The following is a 20,276-nucleotide window of genomic DNA, read 5'->3' on the forward strand; positions in this document are numbered from 1 at the left end:
ATTGTTGCCCATTGAATATTCCTGTGGGTTCCTGTGCCAAAGAATGCAGTGACACACCCCAACTGAAACTCACTCTCACCATGTGTTACTTGTTAAAATGTTAATATTACATTGTACACATTACAGCAGGGGTGTCCAAACTTTTTTCACAAAGGGTCGCATTTTGAAACTTATACGGAGCAGAGGGCCACAAACAACGTGAAAATGTCGTTTTTTTGCATTTGACATGGTTTTGATGCCTCCACACCTTTAATAAGACTTGGAACATTAATATTATGTTGTTATAACATCAAAATGCTTCAATCGCTCCAATTTTACAGTAAAAACTACTACTTTTTGTTGTTTGGACCAACTTAGCAGGAAGCCGGAGGGCCGACAAAAATTGGTCTGAGGGCCGCATTTAGCCCCCGGGCCTTAGTTTGGACATGCCTGCATTACAGTAACAGTGTCAATGTTTAAAGAGGGATATTACTGTAAAAACAATAGACAAACAAAGAAACAAACAGCAAATGGGACCAGTAACAGACAACATTTGTGGCATTTTTGGCATGTACCGCAGTGAGGGTGTGTCACATAGAGATTCATGGGAACAAGCCTCAAACAAAGACACTGAAGAGTCCGTTTGTGACACACACTCTTGCATAATCATATGAACTTGTCATGTGAAAACCAATCCTAGGTTAATATCAATATCATGGAAATAGACACACTTGAGGCACTTCTTGTCATCAGCAGCAACATAAAACGACTAAGTGGCTAAAAGAGTGGCTAATAAATACTGACCCTTGGTGGCCAAAGACATCACTGCAACAGTACTGGAATATTGAAAATGTGTACAACTTGTAGTACTTACCAGTAAACCCATTTAGGGACTCATAAACAGGCAACATTAGTGTCACTTCGTAATGTAATCTTATTAGTTGAACATTGTTAAGATGGCAAAATACATCACAACCAAATCAAAATGTTTAAGGTTGCAATTATCTATGTACAATAATTTCCACAAACAACTAAATATCCAGTCTTGCTAGGTATTAAACCAGAGAAGCTCTTATTTCAGACTTCTACAAACATGTTCCCAAATGCATCAGTTTGTATCTTATTTCTCAAATTGTGAGGCCCCGGTAAAATGACAACTATCAAATCAAATAGCAAATTTAATCTCCCAATCAGAATGTTTTTCAGATGTTTTTCAAAATTCACAATTAGATATTTTCTCATTTTCAGCACTATTGTTGAACTTGAAAAGCGATTTAAATCAGAACAAATTCAACTGTTAAGTCGAAATTTGTAGTTATGAAAAAGTTTGTATTTTTCAATTTCCCCATTGCTGTTTTGCACTGTATAATATATTTCTACTATTACTATCACTAGCTATAATAAACATATTCTGCACATTCAAATACGGTCCTACCACTTCACTGTGAGCATTTGCATGACAGCCCATTTGCATATGGGTTTGTCCCCTTGTCATCTCCTATATTTAAAAGTGAATTCAGCCAAACCAGTACAACAGATTTTACTCCACAAAATATGTATTTTTATTCTATTTATTAGTTTATTTGAACTGGAGCAATGCACATTAATGAACGTTTCAGTGCCAGTAACAGCCATACAACTGTAGTCCCAGGCAAGGAGTATACAAAACATACATTTATAGACAATTACAATTAGGATTAGTAAAAGAAATACAAAAGATTAGGAGTCCACATAAAAACAGATTACTGGATGGAATATGGATGGCAAGAACACAACAATAGACAGCACATGTCAACATGGGACAAACCTGACACTTGACACATACGCATTAGGCAGCACAGGAGCAGCAGAGGGAAATTACATGTTTAACTATAGCCACAGGTTTAATCCTCAAGTAATCATGATTTCAACTTATTTTGGCTAAAAGCACATTGTTTTCAGAGGGGCGACTAGATTATTTGAGGATCAGATTTGGTGCGTCTGCTGCTTTGACTAAAGAAACTACAAAGAAGTGGTGGGGCCAGCCCATGTAGGACTTTCAAAACCTGGTTGGCATAATGAAAATACTACAATAACGATGACGGAAGGGCTTTTGTAGCTTGTTTGTAGACAGACTGGATTTGCTTCAGTGTTATCTTACCGCCCTGTTGTCACAGTAGATTAGATGTAGCATCATCACAACATTGAAAAATATCTTCTTGATTTTAACTAAAATTTGTTCCATTTAACTTCACTGTGGGGAACTTTCATTACAGGTTCCTTAAAATGCAAGATTAGAATCAAGAACAATTCACAAATATTCATACTGCGTGATAACGAAACACCCATCACAGCTTCTCTTTCGTTTCCGTTTACAGGTAATGCACATGTCATCGGGAATGCAGTTGCCCCGCCCTTTTTCCCATCACTATTGTTCAAGCAGCTCCACACCTCAGCCCTCACACAGCCGACAGGTGACACGGACTGGCTTAGGTTTCCACACGATGCCTGGCACCATAACTCCCTTCACGCTGCATTGAGGTAAGATCATTTAGCACTATTCTTTCCACCTAAATATAAATACAAGCTGAAAATGTTAGATTGTTTAAAAATACCATCTCATTGACACCTTACATTGATTACAGTGCATCAAAGTAGCAATGCACAGAGCAACAACAGAAGCCATAGCAATATAATGTCACTTTGAGTCATAAACTAATAAGACGATTCAATAAAATACATATTTGCTGAAAGATACAAGAATATTTCCAAAGCTACGCAGGCGGGAGTTCCAACTCCACCTTCGTTGCAAAGCAGAACCTGTTGAGCATGTTGTGGTCGGGTGGTTTATACGCATGTCAACAAGAACAAATGAGCACGCGGAAATGGAATGGAAAAAACAAACAGAGATCAGATTATGGGATTGGAAAAAATGTGCGAATGAGAGTTCTAATGTATGAAATTAAATGATGGTAATGGAGAAGCATGCACGCTTTCTGTCTGCTGCACTTGGCAACTCGTCAGAAGTAGTGGATACATTTTATAATTACTGTTTATTTTGTCAGGTTTATTTCACATTATATATTAATTTATTGCATTCATCTTTTCTTAGTTATTTAGGCCCTGATATTTGATCATAGCAACTGGGCATTCCAAATGTGTTACACAATGAGATTGGGAAAGCATGACATGCCTCGTCTTCTGTTACAAACCACACAGACCATACAGAGGTGACTAAGGTTTCGCCTATAGTTTTGTAAATAAGACACTGGTGTGTGTGTGTGTGTGTGTGTGTGTGAATGATGCTGGTGTTAATGCAGCTTCTTGCTATTGCTTAAGGCTGGTTGATTTGACAATAAAATAAAATCATGATCTCATACCTGACAATCTGCCAATTTAGTCATAATGATATTGTGATTCTCTTTTCTCTAGAATTCCAGTTTAAAATTGAGCTGGAGCAGGTTAGAATTCTCAGGTAGAATTTACTGTTTCACTGTCAGATTGCAGATTTGTTGACTATGGTTCAGATCTCTGTAATTATTGGGCCTATCACATGAAACAAAAATGGCACAAAGTTCAACATCTTCCCCGTCTGTATAAATGAACACATTTGGAATCATTTTCTTACTACAGCCTGAAATGGGTGTCATTATTCAACTCCAGGGACAAGATCGTTGTCAGTTGAAAAGGACTTTAAGGCATAAGATTAATATGGTAAGGTTGTGGAGCCAATCCCAAACTATATAAATATTAATAAAGTTCAATGTTTGTGAATTTCTCGTTTTGATATTTCTTTCAAAAAACAGGAAATCTCCCCTTGCCTGTCAATTTCTATAATGTGAACACAACTGTAAGGTTCCGGGTTGAGAAAGCTACTACTACTACTACTACTCAGCTTGAAAAAATAAGACACATTAATAAATAAATAAAAGTATCACCAGCCAGTTCAGGGATATAAAGAGCATTGAAAAAATCATTTTACTCTTTAATGAAACTGAAACAAATATATTGCCAACTATGTGACAGCTCATATGTTGGAAGTCAAGCTGAAAGATTGAAGGAAATGTAAATACTGTGCTATAGATGAGACAAGAGAAATGTCTGAAATGGAAGAGTGGACATGTGGCTGTGACAGTCTGCGTGCATGTCACACTATACGTTTAATACCGTGTGGTGCAAACTAGGGAAATATTAACCTGCACAAAGGAGGACCCTCCCTACGTCTATACTACATCTGTTATTTGTCAGAGATGTCACAGACTCTTATCGTAGCCTTGACAAGCAATGTCTCAAAAAAATTCCAAGTATGGAGTGGAAGCTTGAACTCTAATCAAATGTAAAGTAAATGCACAGTACCACAGGAAAAACAATCATGGAAGCAATAGTAATCATAGGTAGTAGTAAAAATGACTGTCAAGCTAAATAAACTACCGGTCATAATAAACAATTATTATAGAAAATATAAGATTTGAAGAAGCTTGTTATTGTTATGTTGCTTTTAATGTCGGTTGGCGGACAACTGAAAAGGTGCATTTACCACCACCTACTGTAGTTGTACTTCTTCAAAGTATCTGTTTTACGCTATACTGTAAAAAAAAAAAAAAAAAGAAGAAAAAAGAGAGAGAGAGAGAGGAAAAAGAGAAAGAGAGAAAAAAGAGAGTAATGGACATAAATCACATGTCAGATCACCATGGAGATAGTCATGCACCTTTATTGAACCATGTATTCTTTAGGATAATGGTACTCACGTTTATCCATTGTACATGTTTCTATGATAGAGTGGAGAGGAAGGTCAAGTAATGAGTCACATTGATGAGTCAATCTTCAAAAGGAGATGGAAATACGATGAACCGTTGGCAAATAGAAGAAATACTGTCTAATGGAGATGAATTTATGTTCTCTATGAATGTATTTTCCACATAAAAGATTAGTGATTGAGGACATTCAGAAAAAGACAGACAAAGAGTAAAACAAGAAACTGTTTCAACCAAAGTACATCTTAATCTAGGACCTGCTCATTATAAGAGTTTAAATAGTCTACAGCTACAACATGATATTACATTTTTTTATGTTTTAAATATACTAAACTGTGCTTTTGCTCCTGTAGAGACATCCTTGCTCCACTCACGTCCCCTGCTCTACATCCATAAACCTGTACAGGGATGAACTGGTCTGCCTTGGAATCCCTCATCAGTGGGGTCAACAAGTACTCCACAGTATTCGGTCGTGTGTGGCTGTCCATGGTGTTTGTCTTCAGAGTGATGGTGTTTGTGGTGGCGGCTCAGAAAGTGTGGGGAGACGAGAACAAAGACTTTGTGTGTAATACGGCGCAGCCTGGGTGCGTGAATGTGTGCTACGACAGCATCTTCCCCATCTCCCACATCCGCCTGTGGGCCCTGCAGCTCATCTTTGTCACCTGCCCGTCGCTCCTGGTGGTGGGACACGTGAAGTACAGGGAGAAGAAGGACACGCAGTACGCAGCGTCTCACAAAGGAGGACATCTGTACGCAAACCCCGGGAAGAAGCGAGGAGGACTGTGGTGGACCTATCTTGTAAGGACTAAAACATGTTCTACAATCCTGAAAACTGTGGTTGAACTGATATTGTATCCTCCGTGATGACACAAGGAACATAACTATTAGATTAATGGGTTTAGTGTCAGTAACACTTTACTTACGCAATGTTTAAAATATTGTTAACGTTTTATCATCGTCATGATTCCCTTAATAGGTTGCTACAACAAAACACGTGTACATGTGAATACATTTGTTTTAATTGAATGCACTTCTTGGTGCAACCTTCATCAACTTTTGTTTTTCTTGCAATAATTACTCAAAAAAAAAAATTAAATGCAACCTTCATTTAACCAGTTTTTTGACCAGCAGATGGAGTACACTGGTTTGTGAACCACCAAGGGCAGTAACAAGATCAAACAGAAAACTGGAATACATTTCTCTTGTCTTATTGCACCACACACTACTTTGTTAAAGGCCAGAATTCACTTTTCTGACTTGATATAATACATGCACGGATAAGATAAAAATTAATAACATGACTGGTGTTCCACAGGTCAGCTTGGTGTTCAAAGCCGGCTTTGACGCTGGCTTCCTCTACCTCCTCTACCACATCTACGACGGCTACGACATGCCGCGCCTGTCCAAGTGCTCCCTGGAGCCTTGTCCCAACACTGTGGACTGCTTCATATCTCGCCCCACTGAAAAGAAGATTTTCACTCTTTTTATGGTGGTGTCCTCTGCCGTCTGCATCTTCATGTGCCTCTGTGAAATGGGTTACCTGACCTTCAAACGCATTATCAAGCTCATCAAGAAGAAGAACGAGGCAGAGAGGAGGTTGTTTGCTGAGACACACGAGTTGAAGCCATTGGCACATCCAAAGTCTGAGTTCATGTCCAAGACTTCAGTCAGAGTGGATCCAACGATGTCCATTCACAATCTCAATAACATCGAAGAGGAGCCGGCAAAACTGAAAGACAAAGAGAAAGACTAATGCACGTGGCACGTGAATGCAAAGTATTCCAGTGCGAAGCAAATTTTCAACCACTTTTAAAATTGTACTTTTATATAGGCTGCATATTTATATTTATATGATTGTATGGGAAGGTTCCTTGTTCCATGTGTACTTTTCTTGTGATGGACAGTTGCACTTACAAATATCCTGTTGTTTAGAGATCCACCACAGTGCAAATACCATTGAAAAGACAGTGAGTCATTAGGCTGATCTGTTATTTATGTCAGATACAAACGAAACTACAGGCTGCTACATCAACCATTGCCAGAATCCAGTTGAACTTACTCAGAGTTCAATTCAATGTATTTTTGTCAAACAACAGCAGTTGGCTCGAGGGTATACTAGAGAATTGTGGAGTTACTTCTGTGTTCATAAATCCAAACCAAAGCAAAGTAAGTATGACAAGCGCCATAAAACCGCACAAGAAGAAGATCTTACCCTGGTCCAAAGCAGAGCAGCCGTGTCTAGTCTGTTACTGTAGTGATACGGAACAAAACCAACCATCTTTCAGTTACAAACTGAAGAGAACTATAAAAACAAAACAAAAAAAACTCTTAAGTTTGCTCTTTGGAGCCTGTTACTTGATGATTCACACTTAATCCCTCTATTTTCAATGACATTAATGTAAGTATGCTCAAAATAAATTAATTGACCCCAAACTCAATCCCACCTGTAGCAACAAGATTTTAATATGGATGTGTAAAATGTGCCAAAAATAAAACTAATGCAGAACTAGAGAAAAGTGTGTCTTTACTATTTATTGTGGTGTAGCTTTGAATCTCACAACATTGAATACGAGTGAAGTACTTAAAACATTGAGATAAAAAAGGTTGTCTGAATGAATCAAAAGTGTGAGCGAGTGGGCGCTGTTGTGTAGGAAATGTTGATCTTTCCATCAGCGTCAGTCGCCATTCAACCGCATCCCGCCCCTTTTCCCCTCGTCACGGCGTTTCCACTGGTCTGTCCAATCAGGAGCGAGGACGGAGGTGTGGCTTTTGACGGACACGGAAATGCACCATAAGGGCAGTGTCAATAGTGGCATCAGTGGTTTACGCGGCGTTTACTAAGTTTATATTCTTTATAATATGAGTTTTCATTACGGACAGGTATTGTACATTTTCCATAGTTTTCGCCTGATGTAGAAAAGTGATCTTCTTGTTGATGTACATGTTGTCAGTCAAGAGTAGACAGACTCGTGCTAATGATGCTAAGTTGTGCGCAGTCATTTGTGGTTTATTTTGCATATTTGAGCCAGTGATATCAAGAGCGTACATTCACTTTGTTGTTGTTGACCTCTATTGATTCCCCGGCTTAGAGTGTATTTCCTCCGTGTTTCTTTGAAGGGCTACCATGGAGGCAACAATCCCCCTGAAGCTCCGTACGGCAGAGGCGGTGATCCCTACTCGCACCCGCCGCCTCACGCGCCCTCTTATGGAGGGGGCGCACAACCACCGGGGGCGCCCTACGGAGGAGGTCACTACGGTGCCCCGGGACAAGGAGGTCACTACGGACAGGGACCTCAAGCTGCCCCCGGGGGACCCTACAGTGGGTACGGAGGACAGCCTCAGGGGGGACATTATGGACACCATGCACCGCAAGGTAACTGCACGGACTCACTGGGGACATTTAATATTTCTCACACACCGGTGAAATTCTGTTACAATGTTTAATTGAATTGGTTTTGTATATTATAATGCGTTATCTTAAATCAAGAGTGCTGGTACCTTGTAATACATGTGATCAAGTCTGTGTAATCCCTCATTCGTCCAAGAGTGTTGTTCCATTGTTGTAAAAATCTGGAATAGAAACGACTATTCGAGTTGCCAGACTCGATTCGCAGATTGAGAATGACTCTTGGATGGGAGTCGAAATGTCTTGTTTTTCTAAAAACAGAGTCCAGGTGATACAACTGAATATTTTCTTCAAATGTGATTATCTTTATTGATCCTTTGCCATTATCAGAGGTGTCGGTCACATTTATTTGAGTAACATTTTAAGGAAATTGTACTTTTCCTTTACTCCTACTTCTTTGAGTAATATTTTGTAAGTAATACTAGTCTTATTTGAGTCTTCTTGGTTCTTCTTCCCACAGTGAGTAAAGGCCAATTCATACTTCATATGAAGCAAGAAGTTTGTTCTTACACCTAGAGCTGAAAGAACTAAAACAAACTTCTTATTGACCTTATTCTGCCCCGCCCTCTTTTTCGTTTTTCCCATGTATTGGCACTTCTGTTGTAATCAAACTTCCAGTCCAGCTGGAATTCCATTGGTTTAAATGGAGACCGAGGGAAAAGTAAATATGCTATAGAATAAATGCTAAATATGCTATAAAGTAGATTGATTTGTATAAAATATCCAATGTTCATGTGACCAACAAGGTAACAATGCACCGATTCCGTGGGCGGCCCAAAAACAGATTTTAGTCTGTGTAAAACTTTCTCTGGAGGGCGGCGGCCCTGTGTTCACTAATACAACCGGAAGAAGCATTACGTGGAGAGTCTCAGACTTTTCATACTTCACCGGATGTCCCACCCCCTGTGAACTCAAACAGCTGTTGCTATGGAGATTGACAACAATTCAGTGGCAACAGTTTTATGTTCATCAAAATTGCTTTTTAAATTAATTCAACAAAAAATAATAATAAAATTAGCCACACCCACTTTGAAAATCTAACCAATCACAGCGTGGTGGTCTGACAGCAGGAACAAAGTACTGTTGGACGATGAAGCAAGAACAAGCTGCAAGAGCTGTAAGAACAAAATTATGTGATTTTTGTTCTTGCAGCTCTCTGTGTAAAGGTCTATTCATACTTCTACAGAAGCACCACAGCCCAACTCTAGTCCCCACCCACCGTGAACTGTTTCCACGCTGTTGCTATGGAGATTATTATCACAGACAGCTCAGTTGATATTCACAGATTTTGTGAGTTATTTAATATTTGTCTGTCCATTCACTTCAAATTATGAATTGGATGTAATGAACAGACAGTTACACTTGCAGTTACTAATAACAAGAGCTTCCACATTCAGAGCGGTATCGAGATAAGTTGCGAGTCAGTATTGAGTTTTCTTTCATTACTTTATCCACGGTCTACCACGCTGTCACTCCAGGTTAAAAGCTGCATTCATTGCGGACCCAACATTTCACACAGACACAATTTAATTCTGAATTTTATGAAGACATTTCAAGATCTACTTCAGAAACTTTAATCATGATGTTTCTAATGCTAAGCTCGAAATAAATTTGAAATAAAAGTCATGTTTTTATACTAATGTATTCCCTCTCGCAGGTAATGTGCCCCATGGTATAAATCCTGAGGCGTACCAATGGTTTCAGAGCGTAGACTCAGACCGCAGCGGCTACATCAACATGAATGAACTGAAGCAGGCTCTAGTCAACTCAAACTGGTCTGCCTTTAACGACGAAACCTGCCTCATCATGATCAGTAAGTGATAAGCGACTATAGTGAAGACTTATTTGCCTTATTCATATGATATTGGGCGAACATTACGGCAAAAGTTTAGGCATGTTTTAGCATTTCAGTGTAATTCCTCAATCTTCCAGGAGTGTTCCATCGTACAAAAGGATTCAAGTGTAGTCATTTGAACACTGGTCCGAGAACACAGATTTAATGCTGCTGTGAGCTGCTTAAACCCTGCCCGTCGGAAGGAGTTAAGTCATAATAGCATGTCTTGATCTATTTGTTTACACTATCTAAATTTCACCTGAAACTAATGGCCAATTACAGGGCTGTAAGGGTAACAAAGAAGATTACCTTCATGTGAAACTTACTGTGTAAACGTACGTATAGATTAACAAGACAGGCTATTGATACCTTCTTCTGGAGGACATCTCTACTTTACTACTACTGACTACATTTGAATAATTTTCTCTGTTTTAGCATTGTTGTACCACCCTCCCTCTCCCACTTTTATGCCTCAGTCGTCCTGACCAATAAAGCCTTCGGGCTGAAAAATAATGACTAAATAAATGGTGTAAATAATACATTTATCCATGTATGCATAAACAAATGCCTTTTAGGATTAGCGTCTCAGTGATAAAAGAGAGATCCTACTATCGACTTTGTCCTTGATAAGCTTGTGAGGTCCCTCTGGTGAAGTGTATTTGTCTTTCTACTCTGTAATTAACAAATCTAAGTGAAGGTGTTCTACACTGAATAAATTGTAAATGATATTGGCACGGAACATTTGTATCTTAATGTACCTGTTCCTTTTAAGGCTATATTAGTTGGGCTGTGACATTATTTTTGTTTCTTAGTGAGACTCAATTGTGTGAAGCTGACACACGCATGTTGGGTTGCATATTAGTTGTTCAGTTATCTTGACATTCCAGTCCATATGACGGTGACTAATGTATCAGTAATGACAACTGCCACTGACTTGGGCTATTAGATTAGACTAGAAATCTGTGTCACATGCTTGTTGGGATAGGATAGACTGAAGCCCAACAAGGCCCAGTCCAATAGAAACCTGTGAGGCACTCGGCATTAACTGCAAAATTAAAAGTATTTTATTGGACCAACATGTTGTCGCGTCGTTGTGTTACTGTTAATGGCGGTGGGCAGCTAACTGAAAAGGTGCATTTACCGACACCTACTGCAGTTGTACGTCTTCAAAGTTAAAGGGCAAAACACATGCATATGTTCTCAAAGGCAGCATAAGCAGTTAAACATCTGTTAAACCTTTCTTATAATTCATGTGTTTTTCAGACATGTTTGACAAGACGAAAACGGGACGCATCGACATGTTTGGCTTCTCTGCTTTATGGGAATTCATGCAGCGCTGGAGGGCGCTGTTTCAGCAGTATGACAGGGACCGGTCAGGGTGCATCAGTGGAACAGAGCTACATCAAGGTATTTAATCCACTTTAGTACATTGTGTATAAATCGTTTATTGGGCTTAAAGAAGTATTCTGGCTATTGAGTACAGACATAACACATACATGTATTTATTCATTATTTTAATATTAAAGGTTGAATGGACGATTTTTTTGACCTAAATCTGAGTCTCATTTCCTCGTGGCGTGGACTGCCGATTAGTCCTGCCACGTATCAATCATAGAACGCACCTACTGCTCACCTGCAGCCACGTTCTGGCTCGTCCCCAGGAGCAGCACTTTTCCGCGTGTCTAAGCGCATTGATCCATCATAATATAGTTCCCTCAGTTTACGGGACAAAATGAAGACAGTTCGTGCTGACTCGGAAGAAGACGTAAATCTACGGGAGACGAGAGATGTGATGCGATCCGTCGCGCTAATAAACAAACGCAGTCCATGCACACTCCCCCGTGCCGAAAAATTGTCCATTGCGCTTTTAAGTTCTGATCTGACTTTTTTTTTTTACTTTTTTCTAGCAAAAAATCTGCCAAATTTATATTATGACCAATATGTTAAATTTAGCTAACTTAAACCTTTAAAACAAAATAAATAATGTATTTTCTGGCCCCAGCTCTGGCACAGATGGGCTACAACCTGACTCCACAGTTTGCGGAGACCCTCGTGCGCCGGTTCGCTGTGAGAGGCGCGCGGCCCGGGATTCAGCTGGACCGCTTCATTCAGGTGTGCACCCAGCTCCAGAGCATGACCGAGGTCTTCAGGGAGAGAGACACCTCCCGCTCTGGCAACATCCGCATGAACTATGAGGACTTCCTAAGCAGTGCCATCACCAAACTCATGTGACCATCCCCGTGGCTCAGAGTTTACAAGCAGCCATGGAGCTACAATACATCCTGCCGCCATGGAGCTACAATACATGCTGCAGCTATGGAGCTACGATACATGCTGCAGCCATGGAGCCACAATACATGCTGCCAGTGACATTGCTTGATGCACAAACCTCATGACTGCCAACACATTTTAGAATTTGCACATTTTCCTATTCCAGGATGCCAAATAAGTTCAGGGGGGCCATTCTGTTTTACACACACGAGTCGACATTCCTTTGCCATTGATTATGCAATGTACAGTAATAATTTCTTTTACTGCCAGTATATATTTGAGGTTAATAGTACAATGAAGCTCATCAGTCAAAACCCACCCAGACTTTTGTAATTAAAAAAATAGAATAAAACAAATGTAAACGCATTGAAAACTTACTGTGTGACGGCTTATAAATTTAAAAAAAGGAATGGGGAGTTTACTTCCTGAAACCTCAAAGTGGGCGGTCGCTGTTGAGCTCCACAGTTATAGATCTGATATACAGTTTGGGAATGGCTGTAAGGTTGGTGGGGTTCTATGCACTTGTATTCTGCATTTGAAATGTTATTCAGTTCATCTCTTCTATACTTGAGTTACATATTGATACTTGTTATGCCTTCATGAAAAGAGCAATGCATAATGAACAATAGTTTTACCAATTCAACCAGCAGCCCGCCTAATTTCCATATGATATATTCATACTATATATTGTTATAACAAATACATAGCTCATTTGCCAAATATACATTAAAAGGCCATGCTTTTCTAATCTGTTTTGCTTTATTAATCCTGATAAACCAATGCTTTTTGTAATAATTTCACAACATTACTTTTGCAATATGTATAATAAATCAATAAATCTGCCAAAGTGCATTTTGCTACTCAAGGTTTACCAGAGTTAATGATATACCGTAGATAACTTAATATAGTGCATATGTTTTTCACCATTCAAGGCTTTACAAAGTTTACAAAACGCAAAAGCATAATTACCTAATGGCAGCTTAACAAGACAGTCTTTCACTAATGCCTTACCCAACAGTTAAGAGGAATAAAGTGCACCTTCGGTTTGTTGAAAACGCACTTCATCCGTCCTACTGTCTGGATTTAGAAGCCAAATATATTTCAGTGTGTAAATGCACTTTGCCAATAACTAGATCTGATGAAATGATTCTGGCATCATCATATTAGTTGTTAAACTCACAGGTGAGCCACAGTTCACTGGATTTGACTGATCAGATGCTTACACAAGCTGTTTGTTTCAACAACCCCTATTTTACCTCAGAATACGCTGAAAACCCTAACATTCTTGTCCTACATGAGAAACTACTAATATAAAAATAAATTATAATTATTTTCTCGTTAATAAAGATGTTATAGAACAGTTATGATAATGTTATTGAAGCAATCAACGTGCCATTTCTTCATTAAAATGTACACAATCTAGATTTGACTTTTTGTAGTAGGTACTGATGGTGAACGTTTGAACCGCGCGTTTCCAAATCTAAAGTGACTTCTAGTGGTAGGTTTAAGTACTACCATATCCACACTGGTTTGAGCCCCATTCTATGTGCCATGCATTTTAGTTGTGTGAATTATTGATGCAACTGTGTTTCTAGAATAATATATTTGATAAAAGCAAGGATTTATTTTTTTCATTCATTTTTACAGCTAAGGTCTTATTTAAAAATTGGCCTACTTTTTCCTTCTGTGGAGGGACAACGTATGTTTCATTCAATTTATTTGTGCTTTTATTATTCTCTTACATTGGAAAAGCGTGAAAATTCAAGAAGGACATTGTGAAAAAGTGACACAAACAAAAAAAAAGTAAAGTCTAAAGTATAATAGGTGGCGGTGATGAGTAACAACTGCTCTCTCCTTCACTACACATACTTTGAAGACGTACAACTACAGTAAGTGGCGGTAATGTAACACTTGGATACCAACCGCCATAAAACAGGTGAAAAGAAGGTGTAGAATAAGCCCAAGCCTTGTGTATCTGTTGTTGGGCTTTTAAGACTTCCCCTGTCTCTGCAATGCAGGTTGAATTGGGAGAATTGCCACTATGGATCAGGAGGTTAAAGGTTATGTTGGCTTACTGGGTAAATGTACAAGGTCATGCAAGCACACACCCAGTGAAGGACATTTCTTATAGAATGTTGGGAACATCATGAGACTGACTTTCATTAGTTTTGCTGGGTAGGAATGCAAAAGCGCGATTTGCTGGAATAAGTGCTCTTAACTTGAACCCTTCGGCGGCTTTGTCAACTATAGCTCATTGGAAGTTTATTCCGGCTCCTGTAGATATTAGTTTATCACAAACTTAAAGGTAAAACTAAAGGCACTGCAGTTGATTAGCATTCAGATGATTTGTTCATTTATACCGATGGTCTAAGGATCCTGAGAGTTGAAGTGGCGCTGCTTTGTTCAAACTTGACCTTGAGATAATCGTCTCTGTCCTCACCACAGAACCCATAGCAATATGATTAGCGATGGAATGGGCTGAATCTATATTATAATAAATCCATGGCTGAATCTAAGTCATGTCAACAACAACAACAACATCATCAACAACAACAACAACGCCTGTTTCAAAACACTCCCTGGAGGCAGAATTTAAAAAAAAAAATCTCTTTCTCAATTCTTCGTTTTTTTTTTTTTAATCTCTCTTTCTCACTCTCTCCTTTTTCTTTCCCCACGGTATAGCGTAAAACACATAATTTGTGACGTACAACTTCAGAAGACCTACAACTTCAGTAGGTGGCGGTAAATGCCCATTTTCAGTTGGTTGCCAACCTAAAAGCAACACAACAACAACTACCCCTGGGAACTCTTGAATATCTTTGGAAATGTTTCGGAAGGTGTTGTGTGCAGATTTACTCATAGTATAGTAAATTTATAATATATTTATTTAAAGGCCCGTTTCTCCCTGTATAACTGTGTTTTGCAGCGTAATAAGATCCAGTATCGTTTATACACTGCTGTTACCTCAGTTTGGACACTAGGCGGCAGTATAAACAAAGAAGTGAAGACTATGACGTAAGACACATCAGCTTTTAACCAATCACAGAAGAGAGCGGAAGTAACGTCGGGACGAAACTGTGCTATCAGCGTGCTAGTGATAAAGGTGAGGAGAATTACACATATCATTGAATAACAAAGTCAGAATATGAATAATTGAGAAACGGTTCATTGTAACATCGGTGAGTCTTGTATATTTCAGGATATTGCGTTGAGAAATTATATATGCCATATCGAGGACTTGACATGACTTTGAAACGCTTGAATATAAATATAGTAAAATAACTCGGCTAATATAAAATGCTTAAACTAGAAAAAAAAGTGCTAGTTGTGCTGGCTTTTTGTTTTTGTCTCAGATTGTGTGTAATTTAGAATTTGTATTTACCTGAATGTGTCATGTTACAAAAGTCAGACTAATTTGACACAGTTAAACAACCAATACATCTCTACAAGTATCCATTAACATAACTGAGTTAAAATAGAAGCTCCAACCACAATAAATGAATCAATGTTGTTTAAATCATGTACAATCCCATATTTCCTCAGGTGTCGGATCTTTCTTCAAAGGAGTGTTTTGCCAGGATCTCAGTGAGCAGACATGTGGCCGGTGATGTGGACAGTGATGCGGACTTATGCCCCATACGTCACTTTCCCAGTAGCCTTTGTGGTGGGAGCAGTGGGCTACCATCTAGAGTGGTTTCTAACTGGCACGCCTAAACCTCAAGTGGAGACGAGCATCCTAGAAAAGAGAGAAGAGAGGAAGCTGCAGGAGCAACTGGGTAAAGACGGCACCCAAGTACTGAGCCTGAAAGAGAAACTGGAGTTCACCCCAAAAGCAGCTTTAAACAGGAACCGACCAGAGAAGAGCTAACTCCAGCTAACTGGAGTACTGCTACACAGGACGCTGAGAATGTTCACCAAGACTGAACGGACATCGACTCTCCATCATTACTGTATGAGCTATAAATGTGCCAGTAATGCAGTAGGACGTTAGAACATGTGCACCTTTATTGAGTGTGTAATAGCTGACTACATCCATATGTTCCAAATCAACATGCTGACTTGATATTTACAGATTCTCCTTAAACACATCGCCATTGGATTTTCTATTTATTGACTTTCAGAAGCTAATTTATGAACTGATAGAATAGAATGTCATTGTTCTAGGAAACTGTCACCCAGCTACGGTATATTCACACCAAAGATGCAAAATGTTACATAAAGCTGTCCCATTATCTGTAGTATTTGCTTTGTCTTTGCAAACACAAACGTGTCTTTTCTGTCAGAACAATGGATAAATTGCAAAACTATTCAAAGAAATTGCCATGCAAACCTTATTTAATGGTAGGGCTCCAACGATGAATCGACTGTGACAAGTCGACTACAAACACAAAGACCTTTTTCTAATAAAGAAAATGTGGCATTATTAAATCAGTATATATAAAAAAATAATTTGTATTTCATCAACAGTACACTTTATTTTTAATTATCAACCAGCGTATCTAAAAGCCGCTATATTTCCACCTTATTTGTTAGAATAGATATAATTGTTTGACTTGACTTCTAAAAGAAACGTTAGTTGCAGTTCTATTAATGGCCTTATTATTTATCATTATGTCCTTTTGAAAGAAATATCTTGATTCTGAACTGTTGTAATATTAAGTGTCTTTGCGTTTACACGTGTCATGGAAGGATTTGCCCGTTTCAGACCAGTCAGATGTCTCTTCTGTTCTCGTACAAGCATGATCATGAACATGAGAGTGAAGCTGGACCAGGCTTTGTTCCAGCTCTTTTATCTCAATGTAACTCCTGCTCTTGGAATGTGCGTGATACGACCGCGGCGTGGGAGGTCTCAGGAAGTTTAAGCTCCTTAATGCCATTGTCTTAGATTGACAGGCTACCTTTATTGTACAAAGCATGATATTGCACAATATATTATATAAAAGAAATGTGACAAGAATAAAACATAACTCACGGAAACATGTCTATAATTCCTCAGTTTGATTTGGAGACAAGTTGTGCTGGAATTAAGGGAAGGAAGAAATGATTTTTCAGGAAGCTTTTAATAATGAAACAGAAAGAGCATTTATAATAAGTGTGTCACTGCTCTTGAACTCTCTGACCGGAGACACTTGTCTTTTGGCTGTGAGATGTGACGTTTAAAGATCGTAGTTCTTCCCGGAAAAGGTGATCATAATTTTTTGAAGGGGATTAATTTAAATTGGATTGATGACATGACACGTGAACTGGTCTTTTCATATTGTGATATTTCCTGTTATTATAAAAATGTCACTGGTCTCGATGGATGATAAAACTTTACTTCATGTGGACGTAACATCAGCTTCTTGCCAAAATGTAGTTTGATTTATCTGTTCGACTTAGGGCAGTTGCTAAAACTATTCAGTATTTCCGTAATCGTACATAACTATATAGATAATGCTAAATGAAATGATTAGTTTTGTTTCTCAACACCGATTTGAAATGACAATAATAATAATATTTTACACGGTAGACTTCTAATTCTGATAAAGGTTAACATCATAAATCTGTTCTGGAAAGGTCAAATTGTGTCCTATTTGTGTGCATTTATTAGTATCAATACTACCGGTAGTTTTAGTATTTGTTTTTAAATACTTTTGACAACTTCAGAAGTAATATTGAGCCATAATTAATGTGCAACTGTAAGAAGTATTACTTAAAATTGTAACTATTAATAATAAATGTGTTGGGATTTGAAATATGTGTGTGTGTCCCTCGTAAGAGCTCGAACGGGACAGGTCGGCCCTGAAACAATGGCCCAGGACTGGTCAGATCTGGACAGTAGTGTGGGAACCAGGCGCCGAGGCACCAGAGGCTCCTGGGAAAGGAACAGGGATGTTGTGAGGTGAGCCATTGTTTGTGTCGATGATGTTCAGATGTCGGGTGTGGCTGATGCACTGAATTTGTTCTGTATTAAAGGGCCACATCAACATCCTGAGTGGTCTGGAAGGGGACGGGTTCAGTCAGTCTGGAGGCAAAGTGAAGAGGCACAGAGTGAGTCATGAAGTACTGCGGTTAAAAGGAAAACAATATTTGATTCTATGACATAAACAGTCAATTCTAGGCATGCAGTCACGTATAGTATTTCTTATGCAGCAACATTTTAACAAGCTTTAACATTGAAATAAGTTTTCAACTATGTGTCTTACAAAATTACTTTGAATTACTTAATTTTACTCTTGTTTCTTAAAATTACGTTGCTCAGGTTTTTGTAAGAAAGTATTTTAATTTACGCCTCTTATGATGGGATTACCGTAAGAACTGTTTGGACGTAACATCTGATTTTTCATTTGTGTTTATATAATCAGTGAGATAATATACATAAGCATGAACATAATATCTTAACATTTCGTGATAGAATATATTGCTAATTACATTATAGTTTATTATTGATCCACTTGATATTTGGTCATGTTTACAATCTTGAATCAAATGTTTTTAACTGATTAGTGAGGAAACAGGACCAGATGTATATTACTTTAGCTTTCACACAATGGGGGGTCGTTTAAACAATTCAAACTTTATCTTCCTAAAGGCTTTAATGTTGAGTTCAGTGCAGGTTTTGTTAGAACAACTTCGCTTTATGTTCTTTTTCCTGCAATAGTCCTAATACATTCCTTTGAACATTTGTTTTCTCAGATCGTCCCGAGTGATGACATCCTCTTCCTACACACAATCTCTGGACTACAATCATCCCATAGCTTTTCCTATACACTTGCATTTTTCCAAGGATCTATAAGATAAGTAAAGTTTATTAAGTACATTCATTACCTTTTGGGATTTTGAAGCTTTTTCCCGCACCACAATGTCCCACCCACAGAAACGTCCTAATGTCCTTTTAATTTTCCCCATAGACATTAAAGCATTCATGCAGTAATGTCTATAACATAATTATACAATAATAATATACATACAATAATCTGTATATATGTTGATGCTCCTTAGTTACCGCAGAGCTGATTAGCCTCTATCGAACTCTCAGTAAACTACCGTATTTTCCAGACTATAAATCGCACCTTTTTTCATAGTTTTGGCCGGGGTGTGACTTATACTTATATTTACACTTATATACTTCTACTTATACTCCGGAGCAACTTATAATTCGTAAAATACGGTAATGATAATAAAATAAAATCTAGTCATGTGCTTTACTGGCTTCCCGAACTCTTCCAAATCACTAATATGTCAGTTTTCTCTCATTTCACACTCGATGGTGGTAAACTTCTGTTGTAGCCACAATTGCCCTAGGGTAGACTGACAGAAGCAAGCCTGCCAAGCCTGCCAAGCTGCCATTGACCCCTCTGACAACCACCAATAATTCACACACACACACACACACACACACACACACACACACACACACACACACACACACACACAAAAACTCAATGGGGAAAATAAATGTAAATAAATCTTTTATTTGACCTTTAGCACTGGATTATCTAACCTACCCTTGAACCACTGCTCTTAAGTTCTCCTTACAGCTCTATCTTTGTCTATTCCCTCATCTGTCATTATCTGATATCAGACCCAGTGCCACGAGGGAGCATGCACCAACAATGTAACAAAGCCCACTGCAGCCTCATTGTCTGTTAACAATCCCAAGTGACCGTTCCCCTGGGAGCATAATACTGAAAGAGGAAACAGATACAGACCCACTTCCTGTCCAGTGAGTATATTTAGAGGCTTGTCAACGCATTGTGTTAGTCATATTTACGGTCCATGTTTATTCACTAGCAAAATAGCCAAATGAAATACTGGGTGCCTGATTATGCCATTGTTTTAATACAGAGCCAGTCGTGTGTCAGCATCGTGCGGATATGAATAATAATGGCACACAGGGCACGCTGGGCAACTGGACCAGGATCATCTGTCAAAAGTGAAAGATGGCTGTTTCTGGTCAACACACATTCTACATGTTACTACAGCAGATACAGCAGAGTTATAGGATGCGAATACGTCTTTTACAACAGTGGCATTACAACTAACTAACTATATGACCTCTGCTTGCATCTGT

General features: G+C 38.7%; 3 protein-coding genes across 3 annotated transcripts; all 3 read left to right on the top strand.

Moving 5' to 3' along the window:
- Nucleotides 1–5,110: 5,110 nt before the first annotated feature.
- Nucleotides 5,111–7,190, top strand: gjb9b (gap junction protein beta 9b). Its single transcript, XM_072447637.1, has 2 exons — nucleotides 5,111–5,510; nucleotides 6,028–7,190. Exons 1-2 carry the CDS (start codon nucleotides 5,121–5,123, stop codon nucleotides 6,463–6,465), a joined length of 828 nt encoding a protein of 275 aa, XP_072303738.1. The 5' UTR covers nucleotides 5,111–5,120; the 3' UTR covers nucleotides 6,466–7,190.
- Nucleotides 7,191–7,479: 289 nt separating this feature from the next.
- Nucleotides 7,480–12,971, top strand: pef1 (penta-EF-hand domain containing 1). Its single transcript, XM_072447635.1, has 5 exons — nucleotides 7,480–7,592; nucleotides 7,830–8,085; nucleotides 9,776–9,931; nucleotides 11,216–11,359; nucleotides 11,955–12,971. Exons 1-5 carry the CDS (start codon nucleotides 7,572–7,574, stop codon nucleotides 12,182–12,184), a joined length of 807 nt encoding a protein of 268 aa, XP_072303736.1. The 5' UTR covers nucleotides 7,480–7,571; the 3' UTR covers nucleotides 12,185–12,971.
- Nucleotides 12,972–15,269: 2,298 nt separating this feature from the next.
- On the top strand, nucleotides 15,270–17,211 carry smim12 (small integral membrane protein 12). The gene is made up of 2 exons (XM_072447636.1): nucleotides 15,270–15,326; nucleotides 15,767–17,211. Exon 2 carries the CDS (start codon nucleotides 15,819–15,821, stop codon nucleotides 16,089–16,091), a length of 273 nt encoding a protein of 90 aa, XP_072303737.1. The 5' UTR covers nucleotides 15,270–15,326; nucleotides 15,767–15,818; the 3' UTR covers nucleotides 16,092–17,211.
- Nucleotides 17,212–20,276: the final 3,065 nt, after the last annotated feature.

Source organism: Eucyclogobius newberryi, unplaced genomic scaffold, assembly GCF_026437365.1.
Source record: "Eucyclogobius newberryi isolate DKJ021-1_F unplaced genomic scaffold, fEucNew1.0.hap1 SCAF_16, whole genome shotgun sequence".
Classification (NCBI taxonomy): domain Eukaryota; kingdom Metazoa; phylum Chordata; class Actinopteri; order Gobiiformes; family Gobiidae; genus Eucyclogobius; species Eucyclogobius newberryi.

Bases quoted from the DNA above. Each gene is read 5' to 3' on its own strand.
- gjb9b (XM_072447637.1), top strand. From the start codon at position 5,121: ATGAACTGGTCTGCCTTGGAATCCCTCATCAGTGGGGTCAACAAGTAC. The intron at 5,511-6,027 runs GTAAGGACTAAA...GGTGTTCCACAG, and splicing joins GACTGTGGTGGACCTATCTT to GTCAGCTTGGTGTTCAAAGC.
- pef1 (XM_072447635.1), top strand. From the start codon at position 7,572: ATGAGTTTTCATTACGGACAG. The intron at 8,086-9,775 runs GTAACTGCACGG...TCCCTCTCGCAG, and splicing joins TGGACACCATGCACCGCAAG to GTAATGTGCCCCATGGTATA. The intron at 11,360-11,954 runs GTATTTAATCCA...TTCTGGCCCCAG, and splicing joins TGGAACAGAGCTACATCAAG to CTCTGGCACAGATGGGCTAC.
- smim12 (XM_072447636.1), top strand. From the start codon at position 15,819: ATGTGGCCGGTGATGTGGACAGTGATGCGGACTTATGCCCCATACGTC.